A 16,075-nucleotide genomic window follows, 5' to 3' on the forward strand; every position below is an offset into this window, starting at 1 on the left:
ACAGACCCCTTGGACGCTTTCATGATATCCCAAAGAGTCCACCTCCAGCACCAAAAGATGGCCCTAACCATCATCCATGACAATAAATAATCACTCAGAGCCTCACTATATATATAGCTTTCTGTAATATTGGAGCAGAGAATTAGTACTTTGCTTTGTTTATGCTATTTTAGGATGTACGTGTATTGATATCAAAATGTTATTCATAAACCAAAATTAGTCATTATTATATTTATATATAAATACATAAGTGATTTAATTTATTTTTAATGTATATTTATATTCTAATATATATTTTATATTAATAACTGATTTTAATGTACACAAAACATAATATATGAATATATATGTTTTCATTAATTACACTATCAATGTTGATATCATTTGGCTTTCCTTGGTAAGAATTAGAGTTTCAGTATACAAGACTCGGTTATTTCTATTTTGACTCTTCCCACTTTGCAGCATAGTGAGTTAATGAATTCAATAGTTTGAATAAGAATAGTAGCTTAATAAATAATCCGAGACTTGAGTGTTACCTACATCTACATCCGTGAAAAAGAGTGTATATTAAAAAATCAAAATGTGGTTAGTCGATTAAAAAATTATAATCATATTTTAGTTAACCAGTTTAATAAAATAATTTTAATAATTAATTTTATCATATAAAATTAATTTAATCAATTAACTATAATTAAACTTTTTGTTAACTAAAAAATAAGTTTGATTTTTGGATTAACACAATCCATGCACAACCGTATTCGTAAACTATATATTTAGAGATTTATCACCACTTATCCTACAAGTTATTTGAATATTTCTAATCGGATATTCAAATAGGATATAAGTTTAATAGTAGTACTAATTAAGTAGTAAAACAACGAGGGTAAAATAGTAATACTAATTTATCGCTAGTTTTATCTAAAATAGTAAAACAACGAGGGTAAATGAAAAGAAAAAATATATATACATAAAAAACTTTATCATGAAAAAAATATACATAAAAATTTGTAATTATCAAAGTATATCTAAAAAATTATTTTCAATAAAAAAAATATACATAAAAATTTCGTAAATATCAAATCCTTACTAATGATATGACATTTTTGTCCATTAAAAATTATTTTTTGAGTGTATTTTAATATTTATAAATTTTTGGTATGTAATTTTGTCCAACCCAATTTTTTTTAAGTGTACTTTTATTTATTTACTTAAAAAAAAGTTAAATATCATTTACAAGTAAAAACATGAACTATATATTTGGAGTTTTATAACTTTTATCAGTTATCACCTCTTATCTTAGAAGAGCAAGTTATTTGTAAGGGTAATATTACGTGGTCAAATTATTTTGATAATCAAGTCTATTCAAGTTGATTTAATAGTTTAAGGTTTAATAACAAAAAATTTTAGTTGAAAAAAAAAAAGAGAAGAAATATAAAAAGAAAAAAGACTTAGTTGATCTTAATTATAAAAATAATTTGTTCACCTAACATCTTTTAAGTTTAAGATTTTCCAAGTATAAATGTTGAGAATATAATTACGCGGCCTAGAAGTTTCAGCGTAAAATTATATGATAAAACATATCATTTTAAATGAAGATACGAAGAATAAATATATCTGTTGTCAACGAGAAATGGAGAGCACGACTTGATGAATGATCATGGTTGGAAAGCATCCAAAAAATAGACAAATCGGAGAGTGTAAGAAATATATATTATTATTATATAGTTCTTCGGATAACATACATGTACATTGTATAAAGAAAGGGGAAAAGGGTAGGCTTATTCCATCGATTTACTTTACAGAGAGAGAGAGAGTTGCTGATGAGTTAATAATTATAATTAAGTAGATTACTATGGTGTAATAAACTGCATGAGCTGTTTTACTTCGTTCAAGGTCACATGGTAGGACTAATAAAGTCTACACCAACCTTTTTTTTAAGTAAAGTATAATTTTTGTCTCTAATATTTGGGTAAGTCTCAAAGTTGTCTCTAATATTTTAATCGTCATATTTAATTTCCTAACGTTTTAAAATTGACTAAATATTATCCTGTTATTAGGGATCCGTTAATAGAATTGACGGCGGGACAAAATTGAAATAATTTTGAAACGTTAGGGACTTAAATAGGACGAAAACGTTGAGGACAAAAACGATAGATAGAAATAAATTTTAATTTTATCCTTTAATAATATCAATTTTTTCTGTACATAATATTTAATTATTTTTTAATCACATCTAAATAAATTACACTTAATCACATTAATTTCATTCTAAATAAATTTATTTTTTTATAATTTTATACTTAAAGAAAATAAATTATTCTAAAATCTTTTAAGTGTAAAATTATAAAAAATAAATTTAGTTTGAATAAAAGTAATGTGATTAAGTATAATTTACTTAGATGTAATTAAATAATAATTGAATACGATGTACGGTAAAAAATTGATATTATTAAAGGATAAAATTAAATTTTATTTTTATGTATCGTTTTTGTCTGCAATGTTTTCGTTCTATTTAAGTTCCTAATGTTTTAAAATTGTCTCAATTTTGTCCCGCCGTCAATTCTGTTAATGGATCCCTAACGGCAGGACAACATTGAGTCAATTTTGAAACGTTAGGGACTTAAATAGGACGATTGAAACTTTATGGACAACTTTAGAATTACTCCAAACGTTGAGGACAAAAACAATACTTTACTCCTTTTTTTCTCAAAGAAAGAAGCTTAACACAACAAGTAGAGTGTAAGAACAATAAAGAAAAAACTAACTAACGCAAAGAATACTAATATTTATCCCTTTGTCATCTTCAGCATTGTCATTAACAACAAAAAGGATTCACACTTAACCACTCCTTATAGTTCATACATGGCATATGGATAATCTCGTCGATCATTTTTCTTTTATTCTGAAAAATCCTTCTATTCCTTTCTAACTAAGTGTTTCAAATAATCGCACAAAAACACACTATCAACCTCTTGCGCTCCTCTTTACTAATTGATATCTCAGTCCAATTTAAAAAATGTTCCTTCAAAGTCCTTGGGCACGACCATTGCCTTCCAACAAATGATAACCAAGCACACCAAATATGCCAAACAAAATCACAATAAAAAAACAAGTGATGACCATATTCAACACCTTTATTACATAACACGCATACAACATCTTCTTGATTAATAACCCCAAACCGACTCAACCTTTCCTTCGTATTGACCCTACTAGTCAATACAATTCAGACAAACAGTTCAACTCTTGGTAGAACTAGACCTTTTTAAATTGTCCTAATAAAATTGTAACTTGTTATATCCTCCGGAATGATTTTCGTCTGCAATATTTATTTATCAAATTTTCACACAACTCTATTTTTTCTGTTATAAACAAGTTTGACCAACTTTAATACATCATACAACTAGTTTACTAGATCTAACTCCCATTAGAATAGTTCTTATCTCCATTAGAAGTTTCATAGCTTGTACTGACGGTTTAACCGACAAGATTGAGATTTCTAATGCAAGTATAGTAAATACAGTGATTGTACATTGAGTTGGGATAGAGGGAGTTGTGGTTCATATTGGATGGGCACTCTTAGTATCATAAGGAGTGGGAATGTAATGTTGGAGTCCACGAACAATTCTTGAGAACCTTCTTAGTTCATAGGGCAACAACATGGTTGTCAAAATCTGCACCGAGTCATGAAACTATCAACTTTGCTGCAAGCGTCTGTTGCTTAAGACACAATTTTTGAGGGCCACTTTTTCCTTCAGTACGAGGCAGGCTCAAAGATCTTGGGGCTGACTCTAATCCAACTTCTGATCCAAAATGAGCAGAATCCCACCTGCATTCCTCCCTAATTTTTAACGAAAATCAACTTTTAAGTTTTAACCTAAAGAAAAAAAGAGCAGCAGCTTTTCTTCGGTTATTGTATCTTGTTATTCTTTATCAATAACTTTACGCAAAGACTTTGACCATATAGGAAATACAATTATATAAACAAATAACTAAAACAAACGCACTTTCATTATATATTTATATTGGCAAGTTTAGGGGTGTGCATAGGTCAGGTGAAACCGGATTTGATGTGACTTAAACCTGACTCGAAATATATATCGGACTTATTTATTAGACTCGAATCCGATCCTAGACCCGATAAAACCTATACACTTTCGGGCCACAATTATACTAGGTAAAAACCGGGTGAAAATCGGGCCATTAACATTACATTACCTTGATACCTTTTTATAAGTTAGCATATGAAAATATTCAAATTTTCAAGGCTTCAACTATTATTTAACATGATAAAATTCACTTAGAAAAATATAACAAAAATCAACTCTTTTCTAAAATTAAAACATAACCATAATCAATACTAATATTGTATAATAACACCAAATATTTAAATCAATATAAATAACACAATATTATGCATTAGTCTAAAATCTTATGCATTTTAAACATAAAACATTAACTTATAATCTTATAATAACTAATAACACAAAATAGTAAAATTTACAATACTTAAATTCCACATAAAAATAGCCATCATCCATCACTAATAACACAATATTAATTGTGTATGATGACTGGGCTACCGGAACAAATTCGGGCGACCTAAGTCATAACCAGGACCCAACCCGAAATAATGACCGGATCTATTTATGAAACCTTATCCAATTTTAAACCGATAAAATCACACCAAATTAACCTCTAAAGTGTTCAGAACCGAGCCGAGCCAAACCATATACACCCCTAGCCAAGTTCACTTCATTTTCATTATTCGTCATAAATTACAAGGCCAGCGCCATGATATGAATTCGTGAATAATGGCAAGAAAATCAATTATATTAGCTGATTCAATAAATATAACTGGTTGATAACAAAAATTTCCTTTGAACTACGCGGATTCAAACTAAACCCAGGAACACGGCCAGTAAAGGTTATTAACGGCAAAATAAACTGTTTGAAGCAACTACAACAGCTTCTCATCTTGTTGACAAAAGAATACAGAAAGTTGACAAGGCGCATAAAATTTTTTGCAAGGAACTCAAAAATAGGAAGCACCTGGAATAGTTTAAAGTTTAAATAGTGATGCATTCGTCATCGTTCTAAACCAGGAAAAGTAAAAAATGTACACCTCTTGCCTCTTCCCCTTATTTAAATGACACAAGTGAAAAGAAAGGGGGCGCAGTTGGCCTGAGGCCTTGGTTCATCCCACACTCGGCAACAACATCAAAATGGAACGAAGGAATAACCTGACACATCTTTTCATACTCAAAAAAATGGAAAACTGTCGTTTGGCATCGCCAATGAGAAGTTCCTAATTATTAAAATTTAGGCAATTTAGAAAAAGGGATATGTGTGACTAAGACGCTGATTCCTTGGCAATCTTCTCTGCCTTTGCAATGACCTCTTCAATACCGCCAACCATGTAAAATGACTGCTCTGGCAGATCATCGTATTTGCCATCCAACACACCCTGTCAATTACACAACAAAAACAAGTTAGTGCCTTATTGGACCATAAGGAAAATGCAGCCAGCAAAATAGGATAATAGTTCATGTAACAGTAAAACAAGGGGGAGAAGTAAAAAGAAATAAGTACCTGGAAGCTGTTAATGCTCTCCTTCAACTCAACATATTTGCCTGGGGCACCCGTGAATACTTCTGCAACATGGAAAGGCTGGCTCAAGAATCTTTGAATCTTACGGGCACGGGCAACAGTCAATTTATCATCTTCACTGAGCTCGTCCATTCCCAAAATAGCAATAATATCTTGAAGATTCTTGTAGTTTTGAAGAACCTTCTGGACACCACGAGCAGTTTCGTAGTGATCCTGACCCAAGATAAGTGGGGAAAGCATACGAGATGTGGAATCCAAGGGGTCCACAGCAGGATAGATACCCAGCTCGGAGATCTATATATCAACAAAATCCAATTATTAGTTAATGATAACAAAGGCCATGAGTGCAATACGTACTACTTCAAGTGATCTATCAAACCTGTCGTGATAACACTGTTGTAGCATCCAAGTGAGCAAAGGTGGTAGCAGGAGCAGGATCTGTCAAGTCATCAGCAGGCACATAAATAGCTTGGACAGAGGTAATTGAACCCTTCTTGGTGGTTGTAATACGCTCTTGAAGACCTCCAAGATCAGTGGCCAAGGTTGGTTGGTAACCCACAGCAGATGGGATACGTCCAAGCAAAGCAGACACCTCTGAGTTAGCCTGCATAATACATCGCAATGTAAGTTGAAAATAAACAAGACAAACTACAAACTCAAAATAAGAAAAAGATATTTTACATATGATGTCCAGAGATCCGTACCTGGGTAAAGCGGAAAATGTTGTCAACAAAGAGGAGCACATCTTGCCCTTCAGCATCACGGAAGTGCTCAGCAACAGTAAGCCCAGTAAGACCAACACGGGCACGAGCACCCGGGGGCTCATTCATTTGACCGTACACAAGAGCGCATTTGCTTTCACTCTGAATTTTCATGAAACAGCCATAGTTAACAAATTTAAAATTTGAATATATCAGGATGAATATCGAATATGATTCACAAAACACATCCTCATACCTGCTTGTCACCTAGCTTGATGACACCACTCTCAATCATTTCTCTGTACAAGTCATTACCCTCTCGGGTTCTTTCTCCAACACCGGCAAACACAGAGAAACCACCTAACAAATGGAAAAAGTCAGCACATGGTATAGAGATGTACAACAATATCTTACGAACAATGAAGTATATGCTCACCATGAGCCTTGGCAACGTTGTTAATGAGCTCCATAATGAGCACAGTTTTACCCACACCAGCACCACCAAACAACCCAATCTTTCCTCCTCTTTGGTATGGTGCAAGCAGATCAACAACCTGTAAGGAAAATTTCATGCAAAATCAGTAGCTGGTAGAGAATACTAGGATGAGATAGAAATGATACTACACATAATCACAAATAAAGAGAAAAATGCAGTGATGGCGTCCTTCCTCTAAGGTAAGAAAGAAATGCATGAAAAGAATACCTTGATTCCTGTGACAAGAATCTGTTGCTCAGTGGCTTGCTCAACAAAAGCAGGAGCTTCTCTGTGAATGGGCAAGTAATGCTCAGTTTCTACAATTGTTCACAAAAGAACCATCAGTTGTAAACATCGCAAGGAAACAATGGATAAAAGATTTTCTCTACCAATAAGGTGTGAAAAGGCTTTATTATGTTCTTACTTAGATCACCCTTCTCATCAATAGGCTCTCCAATGACATTGATAATACGTCCAAGGGTTGCCCTGCCAACAGGAACCTGAAAGGCAGGCGGCGGTATAAGATGTCAGTAAATAGGATTAACAAAAGTCATTGAAAAGATCAACAAATATGAAAGATCAGAAGGTGCATAGAAAGGGACCGGACCAGCTGAACTAAAACGAAGAGCAACAAACAATGTCCCATATATGGCTTAATAATCAGATTAGATAACTGTATATTTTGACAAATCAAATTCATGAATTTCACAACACCTATCAACCTAAAAAACAAACTTTGGTTCCATCTACTAACTAATTTTAAGCAACCAGAAATAAATCTTTACACACAGAATCAGAATCTCAGATCCACAGTATACACAACCCACAAAACCTATATAGAAACGGTATCATTTATCGAAATCAGACATTCAAATCTGCACACCGACACACCAACCAGCTCAGATTTCAGCGAATCAAATCAAATTAACAAAAAGCAAAGAAGCAGCAAAAAATTCAACCGCAAACAAATGGAAGTCGAAAGCGACTGAGTATTTACGGTGATAGGGGATCCGGTGTTAAGCACGCGCCACCCTCTGACAACACCTTCAGTACCATCCATAGCAATGGTTCTGACAACACCCTCACCCAAATGCTGAGCCACCTCCAGCACCAGTCTGGAAGAGTGATCTAGCACCTCGAGCGCAGTCAGGATGGGAGGCAAACCCTCCTCGAATCTTACATCGACGACGGCACCGATGACCTGGCACACTTGACCGATCGCACCCTTACCAGTGAACTCATCGGTGATCTTACCTCCACCACCGGATTCCTTCTTTGCGGGAGGCTGTGGTGAGGGAGCGGCGGCGGCGGCGGCCGAGGTGGCATACTCGGCAACGCGGTTGAGGATATATCCGGCGGGAGATGCACCGCCGCGGCTTCGGGAGGCGAGCCTGGAAGCCGATGCGGCAATGGAAGGGTTGGATTGAGATCCGCGGCGAAGTGAAGATCGAATCAGAGAGGAAACAATCCTTCGTGAAGCCATCTTCAGAGAGAGAAGATAGAGAGAGAAGAGAGAGAATGAAGAGGGCTAGGGTTTGTGAAGTGCCAAGGGAGTGCCACTATATGCACATTCGGTCAGTGAGGCTAAGCTTACGCTGAAGAATCCGAATATTGCGCTTTTGCCCCGCACTTGTTTTTTCTCTTTTGCAATTTTGCCCCTATGGCCACGTGGACAGCGACGACGTCGTTGGGTGTTTCTTCTAGCTGTAGGTTCACTAGGTTGTGTGGGTGTGGTTCGTTCTTCTCCACGCGAATATGTCGTTCGAGCATTTTACTTTGACTTTGACATGGTTTTAGTGACGTGGCACTGTCACTTTTTTTTCTTACTCTTCTATCCTCGTTTTCTCCCCGAAAATGGCCGCAAGTTTTTCTCACTTTCCTAAGGCCAATGGACGACAATTTGTAACCATATATTTATTAATTCATTCATTAATTACAGAATAAAGATCAACTATCAAAATCGCTGCTAACAAAAATAGGTTTTCAAAATATTTTAAAACTCAATAAAAATATATAATATTAAATATATATTTTAAAAAGAATTTTGTTACATAGACAATGACTTTTATAAATAATAACTCTAAAATTTGCCTAACAAAATAAAAAAAAAGTTCAGCATCCATGTATTTTTTACATAGTTGTTAACCAAGTAATTTCCTCCACACGCGCGTCCCACACCCTTCACTTGTTTATTATACACACGCTACATATAACGTGCTGCAACATAAAACTTTGTTCAACGTAAACTACCTCCTCCTCTTCCTCCTCCTCCTCCTCCTCCTCCTCCTCCTTCTTCTTCTTCTTCTCTACTCGCGTTCTTCCTTATTAATCTGCATTGCCTTCGCCGTTCTCCTCTGGTCGCGTTCATCTTCTCGTTTTCTTATTTCGATCTGGTTGCATTTATCTTCTTCCTATACTTCTTCGTTTTCTTCTTCGATATGCACTTCTGAATCGAAACAATAAATGACTCAACTTCAAATCAGGAGAGCGATTTGGATTATTCAATTTTGAATCGAATTGAATGGAATGGAATTGCTAATTTGAATTGAATTAAATGGACGGAGGCGTACTGAATTGAATTGATAATATGTAAATTGTAGGTAGAGTTATTTGAATTTGATTTTATATAATGGATTATGTTTCGTTCACTCGGTACTATACAATTGTTTCACCATGAGTACTATGTTCGGTTCACCATGAGTACTTCATTCTGCAGAAAGCTGTTTGAATTTGATTTTATATAATGGATTATGTTTCGTTCACTCAGTACTATATAATTGTATTGTGTTCGGTTCACTATGAGTACTGTGTTCGGTTCATTCTACACTATTCAAAACTCTTCTTCCTCACCTTCTACTACTTCTTCACCAGAGAAAGAGAAAAAGACAAAAAAAATACCAACAACAACAATAGAATGACGATAGGATTTCAAGGTTTAGGATTTTAGGGTTTATGGGTTTAGGGTTCAGTGTGTTTCAAACTTTCAGTTCACCCCATGTATTAATTTCGGTTCACTGTGTTCATAGTTGAAGATTTAGGGTTTAGGAATCTAGGATTTAGGGTTTAGAGTTTACAGTTTTAAGGGTTTAGGGTTTACGGTAGGGATCAGGATTTAGGGTTTAGGGTTTAGCATTCAGTGTTCAAAGTTCAATGTTCAAGGTTCGGGTTTAGGGTTTAGGGTTTAATGTTTAGCGTTTAGGGTTCAGAGTTCAGAGTTCAGGGTTTGGGTTCAGGATTTAGGGTTTAAGGTTTAGATTTTAGGGATTTAGAGATTTAGGATTTATGGGTTCAGGGTTCAGTGTTCAGGATTCTGGTTTTAGTGTTTAGGGTTCAGGGTTTAGGGTTCAGTGTTTAGGGGTTCATAATTTTTTGGTAAACAGGAGAGTGATTTTGACTACTCTTCTGAAACGAATCAAACTGATAAAGTTTGGAATATTCAATTTTGAATCGAATTGAATTGAATGCAATTGCTAATTTGAATTGAATTAAATGGACGGAGGTGTACTGAATTGAATTGAATTGAATTGATAATATGTAAATTGTAGGCAGAGTTATTTGAATTTAATTTTATATAATGGATTATGTTTCGTTCACTTAGTACTATATAATTGTTTCACCATGAGTACTATGTTCAGTTCACCATGAGTACTGTGTTTGATTCATTCTGCATTATTCAAAACTCTTCTTCCTCACCTTCTACTGCTTCTTCACCAGAGAGAGAAGGAGGAAAAGACAAAAAAATACAGCAGCAACAACAACAAAAGAATGACGATAAGGAGAAAACACGTGAAGAAGGAGGAAGGCGAAAAAGGAGGAACGTGAAGAAGAAGGCGAATAAGAAAAAGACGCTCCGTGCGTAAACGAGCATGAAAAGATGAAGAAGAAGCGTTGGGCAATAGCGATTTCGTGTGTGTTGGACGCGTGTATTTCACATTTCATTTAATGGTATTAGGTTTTTTTGGTGTTGCGCCAACTTGGTTATATGGTTACATGGATGTGTAGCATCCTGTAAAAAAAAATATTCTACTCTCAAATTATTCCTTAAACCCTAACATTAGAATAACCATCTGCACACCTAATAAATTGAACATCCACTTATTATTAACTATGCATGACCGAATCAAAAGAAATAACCTCCAATTAAAAATAATGAACATAATTATCTACATATTTATTGAATTGAACATCCGACATATTCATTGTTCACATTGTTTAATATTTTCATTGTCTATCTATACTTTTTCTTTTTAAAAATATATTAGATATTAAATTTTGATATGATTTTTTTCTTGATATGATTAGAAAAAAAATATTTTATCCTTAAAATTTCTTAATCTACACTAAGTATTTTTTTTATGATTTTTTTGTTAATGATCAAGAATATTTTTTAAAGTAAAAAATTTTAGAGATCTATTTTGTATATATTTTTAAATAATTATTCAAATATTTCTACCAAATTTAATCAAATGCATAAATAATTTTTTAAATACAAAAATTATTTGTCACTTATAAAATAATAATATTATTTTTGAATTATTTTTGTTGCGTCTTATAATATTTTGAAAATATTTTTTATCATTATCAAAAGTAAAAAGTATTTTTGTTAGCTTCTTCAAGAATTAAATTTTAGTTTAGTAAAGTTTTTATTTTTTAAAAATAGTTTATGAAAATTAACTTTTAAAAGCTGATTTTTTTTAAAAAAATTGTAGAATCTGTATTTAGTAAATTAAATTAAAAATGACTTTTATTAAACACAAACAATAAGTAAGAACAAAATAAGACATGATACTGAGAATAAGATAAACTAGAATAAAATAATAACTTTTAAAAGCTACGTTTGTTTATGAGAACAAAATAAGACAAGACATTGAGAACAAGACATAACACAAAATTTTATGTCTGTTTGAAAATAAACTAGAATAAATTATGAAAATCTAATTTATTCTTTTTTTTTCATTCAAAAAATTTGAAATGAAAAGAATAATAATGAAAAATATAATTATGAAAAAATAAAAAATAAGTTGTATCCCTTATTAGTGTCTCTATATCCTTTCGGTTAGGATGGATATAAAATACACTGACACAATGTCTCTGTTCATGTCTCCTCTGTCAAACATGATTTTGTATCTTTGTGTCTCTCTCTCAATATTTGTAAATAAACACAACCTAGGTGTTTTTAAGTTTTAAGATAGCTTTAAAAATTTAAAATTACTATAATAACTTTTAAATTTAGATAATAATTAATGTACGAGATTACATTAAACTTTTTAATTTTGGATATTTTTAAAAGTGCTTGTAACTTTTAAAAACGGTAAGCATAAACACACTATCTTTTTAATTTATCAAATAAAATAAGATGCTTTTGATCACCTCTTCATAAAACTTTACCAAACCAAATCTTAATACGATTTTGATAGTATACTTATTAATTAAAATACTTTTTCTTTCCAAATAAGGAGAAATAAAATATGGCTCGATCATATAAATATATACCCTCTTTTTTTCCCCTTGTACTAGTACTTGAATATAGTTCTTGTTGATCATTCATTATTACTGTACATCATATGTAGTACAAAAAAATCAAAAGAAGAGTAGTAGAATTTGATCATCACTAATTTGCAGCATGCATGTCTGATTCTTGAAACAACATATTGTCATGAATCTACGGTTCTGTAACCATGTTAGTAGTTTCCTGAGTTGTGTGAACTGTTTTCCTTGCCTGTAAAAATTTTAAAGAATACAAAATGCATCAAATAAAGCACTATTCAATTTATTTGAACCAATTGAAATGATTGAAGAAGCATACAACATATGGTTACCACTCTATCCCAATCTGTGCATACATTTACTGTAACTAGTGCTATCCCCTGAACAGAAAGTCCACATATGATTCCTATCCAAAGTCCCTGATAATTTCAATTTCCAATTTCAGTTTGCATAGCTCACCACAAAAAAAAAAACATTTAACCATTAGAAAAGTTTTGTGAGAAAGAGACTCACCATCCCTCCCATATGAAACACAAATGCAAATAAGATAGCAGAAGGAATTCCCACAACATAGTAAGCACCAAGGTTTATAGATGCACATAGATTTTGCCAACCACACCCTCTAGCAGCTCCTACAAGAAGCAGCCAAATCAAACTATATATTCAAAGGAACCAGCAATATTGGTAACTGCAGTTAACTTTATGTGAAGTTGCTCTCAGCTATCAACTTCACATGAAATTAACTGCACCTGAGTTTTCACGAATAATATTATTGGTATCACTGTATTGAAGAATTGACTAAAACCTGAAAGAACACACTGGAAGCCATCCAGGAAGTCAGAGAGTGCAAGTAGAGGCATCATCTTGGAAACATATCTTATAACTTGATCTTCATTGCTGTAGAGCTTTCCCCAAACATTCCTCACCAAAATGGTGATCAATGCTATTGTTGTACCCTCTAATATGGCGGTTGCAATCATGACATGAAGAGCCAAGAGCGCGCCTCGTGCATTCCCAGCACCCAGTTCATTTGAAACACGGGTGCTTCAAGTCATAATAAACAACAAAGTTAATATAATTCAATTCCATGGAACAAAGTAACAAAATTGGAGTACTAAGAACCTTATGGCACCACCAAGACCAACAGATATCTGATAAACCATCCAACATGTATTAAGGCTGCCAAAAGAAAAAAAGAAAGTAAGGATTATATATCCTATAAAAGTAATATGTAAAAGAAGCTAGTTAAGGATTTACCTTATTGATAAAACAGATGTCTCTAGTTGTGGGTTTGGCAGAAGACCTGAGAGAAGCACAACCATCTCAAACGACCAGTATTCAAAGCTGTTGGAAAAACAGATAGGGAATTGAAATAAGAAAATTCGGAAACTAAAATCATATAACTTGAAGATGGGGTGTGTTAGTAAGCACCCTAAAGTCATATAACTATATAAGAGCCAAGTTTATGCCATGAACTGAAGTTCACTCACTATCACTATGCTGTCTCTTTACCAATCTCTTATCCTCCTCATTTATTCTGCATAGCACAATTGAAAATACTTGAAATTGTTTCTTCTAATTAGCGAATTGTTCTTTGTACTAAGATACATATTCTATAACAATCTTGTTTTTTTACTTAGAACTTGACAAGACTTAATAGTTATATTGGGAAAAGCATATATGAAATTACCATATCATAACTGCTGAAGCAACTCCTAGTTTTATAAAGCTGAGAATGTCATTCAAGGCCTCTTTGGAAACTCCATTCCAAGTTGATGCACAAGCTCTAGAACAGTTTATGTAAATCACCAATAGGAACACATTAACCCAATAAGACAAGCTGATGGCCAATGCTGCGCCTTTGCTACCTAAGTCAAATTCATACACAAAAAGCCAACAAAATGCTGCATGCACCAAAGTTGTGATTCCAGAGGTTATAAGCATTGGGAAAACATTGTTTTGAGTCTGCAGAAATCTGTTGAGGCATTGAAGGATGGCATAAGCAAAAAGGCCAGGGATCATCCAGCGATTATATGTTCCGGCCACAGCCGATATCTCATGGTCTTGTCCCATTACAGTGAGGAGGTTGCTTGTGTAAAACCAGATTAATGATAATGGAATACTTAGAGATAGAAGAACAATCATTGCCCTTTGTGTGTGGATTCCTAGCATGTGATACTTCTTGGCTCCATATGCTTGCCCACATAGTGTCTCCAATGCACTTCCCATTCCTAACTTTAAAGTTATAAAAGTGGCACAGTCGATAAAGTTACTAAACAAGTTCAATCACGAAAGTCTTAAACTGTTATTTCTGCGAAATTTGAAGACAAGTCTATAGGTCTTCTTAAATATATGATAATATTCAACCAATCCGAAGAAAATCTCATGTCCTAAACTATTCAAGCTGTAATGTTAATAGTTTGATGAACTAGGAGAAAGAGAGAAATAGTAAAAGTTGAGAAAGGGAAAAAAAATTAGTTCTTCTTATTTTGAAAATTTAAAAAATGAATGAAAACAGACGACTAAAAAAAGATTTGGTTAATACAATCAACATTAAACTAATAAAAAAATAATTTAAGTAATACAATTCAAAGTTAAAGAGGTTAAAGATGGAGAGAACAAACATACCAAAACGCTGTAACCAGTGCAAGAAGCAAAGGAGAAACCCAAGGAAGCACCAGAAAGAAACAAGTTGCCAAGATGGCCAACAAACATTATAGATATCATTTGTAAGCTGAATTGAAGCAAACTAACTGCAATAAGAGGCCCTGCTAGCCATAGTTGCTTCTTAGCTTCCTCAACAATGTCTTCTCTAAGGCAACAACATTGTTCAAATCTCTGATCATCAGGTTCTTGGTTTGGAGGGCACAGTGGAGTTTCAAGACCCGATTTAACTACTCTTTCCATTGTCAAAGAGACAGGACAAGGCTCAAGGTATTCTGCACCACTAAATATATCTTCATTTTATATGTGTTTGCGTCTTTGTGATGAATAGCATAAAATTTCTACTTCAATCATTCTAAATATTAAAATTGAATTATTAGGACCATGTTACAAGAGGACAAAAACCAACCTCGTAGCAAAGTTGAAATCAAATTAACGATTTATTTAACATATGCTTGTTCAGTTTTCGGTTTGATTCAGCTTTTAAAAAACACCCGTCCGATCCAAATATATTCATAAAGCATTTGGTTTAGTTTGGTTCGATTTTTTTTGTGAAACCAATTAAACTAATTAAAATAGGAAAAAACTCAACATCCATGTGAAAAATATATAAATGTTATCCAAGTAACTTTCTCCACATATGCGTTTTCCCACCCCACAGTCGTTTATTATACACGCGCTTCATATAACGTTTTCGTTTCAACCTAATAAAATTCATAGTTCTCCTCTGTTCGTGTTTTTCTTCTCTACTCACATTCTTTATTATTGATCCACATTGAATTCAACATGATAAGCTCCGTCGTTCTTCTTCTTCGTTTTCTTCTTCGATCTACACTTCTAAATGGAAACAATGAATGATTCAACTTCAAATCAGTTGAATGAGGTTATTACGTTGAGACAGCTAGGGAATGATTGTTGCATGCTATCACAATAATCTTAAACATTGAACCAAGTAAAAGGAGGTCACCGAACCGAACAACATTCATTTAGTGAATCGAAATCACAAAGTCCACCGAACCGAACAATGTACATGTGGTGAATAAATGGTGATCAACTTTCAATAAACAAGAATAGTATTTCTCCTCCTCTTCCTCCTCCTCCTCCTTCTTCTTTCAAATTCTTCTTCTTCTTCTTCTTC

The 16,075-nt window shown here is 33.4% G+C and overlaps 2 protein-coding genes across 4 annotated transcripts; both read right to left on the reverse strand.

The window, feature by feature from the left end:
• Nucleotides 1-5,058: 5,058 nt before the first annotated feature.
• Nucleotides 5,059-8,340, reverse strand: LOC107467373 (ATP synthase subunit beta, mitochondrial). Its single transcript, XM_016086450.3, has 9 exons — nucleotides 7,784-8,340; nucleotides 7,211-7,286; nucleotides 7,015-7,103; nucleotides 6,748-6,865; nucleotides 6,568-6,671; nucleotides 6,315-6,473; nucleotides 5,990-6,214; nucleotides 5,593-5,904; nucleotides 5,059-5,467 (listed from the first exon to the last, which is right to left on the reverse strand). Exons 1-9 carry the CDS (start codon nucleotides 8,267-8,269, stop codon nucleotides 5,354-5,356), a joined length of 1,683 nt encoding a protein of 560 aa, XP_015941936.1. The 5' UTR covers nucleotides 8,270-8,340; the 3' UTR covers nucleotides 5,059-5,353.
• A 3,960-nt stretch (nucleotides 8,341-12,300) lies between these two features.
• On the reverse strand, nucleotides 12,301-15,272 carry LOC107467560 (protein DETOXIFICATION 16). Of its 3 annotated transcripts, none has more exons than XM_052253693.1 (8): nucleotides 14,902-15,272; nucleotides 13,964-14,508; nucleotides 13,531-13,617; nucleotides 13,396-13,452; nucleotides 13,079-13,317; nucleotides 12,787-12,905; nucleotides 12,630-12,692; nucleotides 12,301-12,505 (listed from the first exon to the last, which is right to left on the reverse strand). In XM_052253693.1, the coding sequence occupies exons 1-8, from the start codon at nucleotides 15,178-15,180 to the stop codon at nucleotides 12,449-12,451; spliced, it is 1,446 nt and encodes a 481-aa protein (XP_052109653.1). In that variant the 5' UTR covers nucleotides 15,181-15,272; the 3' UTR covers nucleotides 12,301-12,448. The 3 variants fall into 3 exon arrangements, with proteins under 3 accessions (XP_052109653.1, XP_052109652.1, XP_015942174.1); XM_052253692.1 differs by having other exon boundaries at nucleotides 12,593-12,692; XM_016086688.3 differs by having other exon boundaries at nucleotides 12,606-12,692; nucleotides 14,902-15,271.
• Nucleotides 15,273-16,075: the final 803 nt, after the last annotated feature.

Source organism: Arachis duranensis, chromosome 9 (assembly GCF_000817695.3).
Source record: "Arachis duranensis cultivar V14167 chromosome 9, aradu.V14167.gnm2.J7QH, whole genome shotgun sequence".
Lineage (NCBI taxonomy): Eukaryota > Viridiplantae > Streptophyta > Magnoliopsida > Fabales > Fabaceae > Arachis > Arachis duranensis.